A 3,950-nucleotide genomic window follows, 5' to 3' on the forward strand; every position below is an offset into this window, starting at 1 on the left:
TTTTAACAGAATGAATACTGTAGGCATGCAAGAATACATACCGTACAATACAAGTCATTTAAAATGTGAATCTCAACGTTAAAATTGAAGCTTCGAACTGTGTGGTACGTTAAGTTAGATGTACTTGGTTCGCATAAATCCATAACACCGAGCCTGGTATCACACCTAATCATATTAGACACCATATTAAAGTGACCATGAAGGTGACAGTGAAGATAAAGCTTATTCCCTTATCGCTCGGCCCATCCTTTCTAAGCTTGTCTTCCCCTTTCCTGTCAGTCATATGTCGACACACTACTCAGTGAACGCCTAGACTGACAGAGGATAAAGAGATACAAGAAATAATAACTCAAGACCAAAAGGTAAGAATTTGGGGCTGTATTAGATGGGTAAAAACATGACTCTACTTCTTCAGAGCCATGAAGCTACAGGTGTAGTTTCTCCTAACTAAAATACATCTGTGAGAGATTGAGTTTATTTAAACTCATCAATGTTAAATTGCCAAATGATTTTCAACAAATGTACATTCAGATATGTTCTGTGTATATTTGTGCTATTTGTTCATAAAATGTGTATATAGGTTCATGATACCTCAATCAAACTTGTGCATTATCATAGTGACATCCCCTGTATATATTTCCCGCTTTCAAAATGTTTAGTTGTGCATGTTTGTGTTACGCATATAAAAACATTTACATTTGATTGTGTGATTTTGGGTCCAAAATGTTCATATAGTATGTCAAAATGAAAAAATAACTATCAGTTGTATCGGTGAGGTTGTCCTAAAAAAACACACAAAAAAAACATTGACATGCTAAACATTTCTTAATGGGATTTAGTATGACCAAATTAGCCCCAAAGACTCTAAAGGGTTAATGCAATACTACATTTTTACAAGAAATACTTAATGTTTGAGGTGGAATTTGGTGGTATATATGCTTACATCCTTGAGTATATTGTATATTATAAAGTGTTTTTATTGCTCAAGTCATGGTATTCCATGTTTAAAACCATTGGTGGTTAAAGTCAAATTCATGAACTTCATGTGAATGCTCTAAATGAATTGCTCTGATAACAGGAAGTATTTAACTGCTTGAGCTTAAAGGGTATTATCACGTTATGTTTGATGAAGTGTTGACAGCTCAGCTTTATCAACACAAAAGCTTTTAATGTGGCCTTCACTGGGCCAAAAGTGGTTGCTCAAAGTGGGAATTGAAAAACATTGAATTTATTGGCAGAATTCATGCCACTTCAGGTTAATTTTGTTCAAATGAACTCAAATATGACATCTCAGATGAGAAATATATGTTCAATATAATGATTTCTGTATAATCCTCACCATTCATTTAAGTGAATATGCTGCCAGTCAAATAGGTTTAAAATATAAAGTAACATTCTGTCGCTTTTCTCTAATTCAACATTTTTAAAATCACAGCAATTAAATAGAAAGCAGCTTAGGTTATCAAAAGGTAAACAGAAAAACTGTTTTAGCTTGCAGAAAATGTCACAACACTCACACGCCACTGCTTACTAAAACGCACTTGCAGACGTCAGACTTCTGGTAATCTCAGTATGATCTGATAAGTAGACATCAGCCTGGCTCAGTGTAACTGGTTGTGATGATAAAATGTTGCTGGTAGTTAATTCTGCAAGTGTCAAAGGGTTGAGCAGTTTTATTTGGGATGGAATTGTTAGATGCAAGACACATCTCTTCACCTGCGCTCAGTGAGATTATCCAGTTTGTCTCTTCTCTGTATTGCAGACGGCTAGCATGATGTCCGGCTCGACCCAGGAAGAAGAGGAGTTACCTGTCAATCACACAGGTCAGACGCATGAGTCAGAATGATGCAGCACACATGGATTGCTAAATAGGCAGTCTAGATTTACTCTGTATATTAAACGTCTTCTAAATGCTCATATCAGATGTAAAACTGATATAAAACCAATAAATATGTCTTTGATTGAGTTATCATACAATTGTAGTTCTAATTATTTCATGCAGTTTCATCGATAAGTTATATTAAAGTATGTTTTATGGTCTGTCTCTGTATCTACAGGTCCAAAGGGTGTAATAAATGACTGGCGAAGGTTTAAGTTGGACAGCTTGGATCAGACTGTCCCTCAAAGCAAGAAAGAGCTGCTCAGACAAATGTCCAGTCCAAGAGAGGATGACAAGGAGAGACTCAACAGAAAGGTGGAGGGAAACACTCATTGAACCTCACACAAAGGAAAACATAACATTGATAGATATACGAGTAAATCAGAGAATGACAATAGACTAGAACTGCACAGGTTTGTGCCAAGAAAATGCTGTCTAAAGAGATTTAGAATCCAAATTACAGCCTGAGTCTTCCATACACAAATAAACAGACACACACAAGACAGACTTAATCATTCAACAAACCGAAGGTTTGCAGACAAATATTCTACTGCAGCTGATTTTTGTTCGTCATTTGAATGTAGCTTTGGACAACAAACATCTGCCAACAGAATAGATTTAAATGTAACCAAAAAACAAAGCAGTAACAAAATATTCCTCCCCTCTAGATGAGTGTTCAGGAGTACGAAATGATCCAAGAAGAGGATGAGCGATGCCTGAAACACTACAGGAAACAGTGTATGCAAGAAATGCACGAGCGCCTGAGCTTCTGTCCCGCGTTTGAAGAAGTCTATGAACTTGAGTCTGGAGACGCCTTCCTAGAAGTCATCGAGAATGAACATCGGTTGACTCTTGTGATAGTCCACGTTTACCAGCCCGGTGTCAAAGGTTTGTTTTTATATAGCTCATCCACTGTTACAATTAGGGCGGCCTTCAACTAAGGACGACCAATAGTCTTCAATTCAGGCGATAAGTCGACTGCTTGTTGCGCGTTTATGATATATTTCTTGTAAGTCGATTCGGATAAAAGCATGAGCTAAATGTAATTTAATATAAAGTATTGGTAATATATTATGATTATTCAGATATTAATACATTTTTTCTGGTTTCAGTTCAAGGACTGTGAAATAACATTATTATTTACATCATGTTGTCCTACATGAAAAAGATCATATAAAACTATAATGATGAAATATACATTTAATTTACGTGGAGCATGTGAGTCACAAAGCATCTAGCGGCAGCCAAAAAAAGCAGAAGCACTGCCAACGACTCTTAAAGTGTGTTGGAACTAGCAGCGAACACACACACTGAGCATTCAGTATCAATTTATTCCACTTGTGGATGTGTAACTAAGTTGTAACACCAACGAAATAACTAATCAAATCATAATACATATATAATAAACATTATCATTTATATTAAAATTTTAAATAAGTATAACAAACCAATACATGATTCACAGCAAACGGAAAAACAATATATTCTGGCAAAAATGCATAAGCGCATTACGCCCTCATCATGGAATAAACGCTTCTTTTTATTTAAATCTGATTTATTGGGGCTATATATTATCGGTCTATATATATTTAAGCCTTGGCTTCTGCCTGACTCACTGCTTCGTTTTTCCTCTGGTTATGTCTGGATAATTAAGCTCTGTGTTTTGAAACGAAGCCGGCTTTCGATTAGATTTGACTAAGGCCGGATTAACCATATGGGCAACCTGGGCAAGAGTGACTAGAGATGCAGTCTGCAGAACCTCACTCATCATAAGACATTTTAAATAAAATTCACTCTTCACCGCCATAAATAACTCTGCTTTTCGATAAGGTCAAATATTCTTTCTTAACTGTCTCTGATAGGGTGTCACTACACTGACTATGCACTGTCAACTTTATTTATTTTTTATTTTAGCATGACCCTGGTTCAGTAAGAGGGAAATATTGAAGTGATCAATGAAGGAGCTTTTTATACTATAAAGCAATTGTGTGCAGCATTTACTGTAAGAATCACACACATTTATTCAATAGTGCAGACTTATTACGTTTGCCGCATTTGTGTCCTGGGGTGG

The 3,950-nt window shown here is 36.1% G+C and overlaps 1 protein-coding gene across 1 annotated transcript in view; it reads left to right on the top strand.

Moving 5' to 3' along the window:
• The first annotated feature begins 209 nt into the window (after positions 1–209).
• Positions 210–3,950, top strand: part of pdca (phosducin a) — a 4,967-nt gene continuing 1,226 nt past the window's right edge. The window contains exons 1-4 of the mRNA XM_063886565.1: positions 210–362; positions 1,763–1,823; positions 2,058–2,194; positions 2,548–2,767. Coding sequence (XP_063742635.1) covers positions 1,772–1,823; positions 2,058–2,194; positions 2,548–2,767 — 409 coding nt within the window. The 5' untranslated portion in view covers positions 210–362; positions 1,763–1,771. The remainder of the gene's footprint in view (positions 363–1,762; positions 1,824–2,057; positions 2,195–2,547; positions 2,768–3,950) is intronic.

The sequence above is a fragment of the Eleginops maclovinus genome, chromosome 6 (genome assembly GCF_036324505.1).
Source record: "Eleginops maclovinus isolate JMC-PN-2008 ecotype Puerto Natales chromosome 6, JC_Emac_rtc_rv5, whole genome shotgun sequence".
In the NCBI taxonomy this organism is placed as follows: domain Eukaryota; kingdom Metazoa; phylum Chordata; class Actinopteri; order Perciformes; family Eleginopidae; genus Eleginops; species Eleginops maclovinus.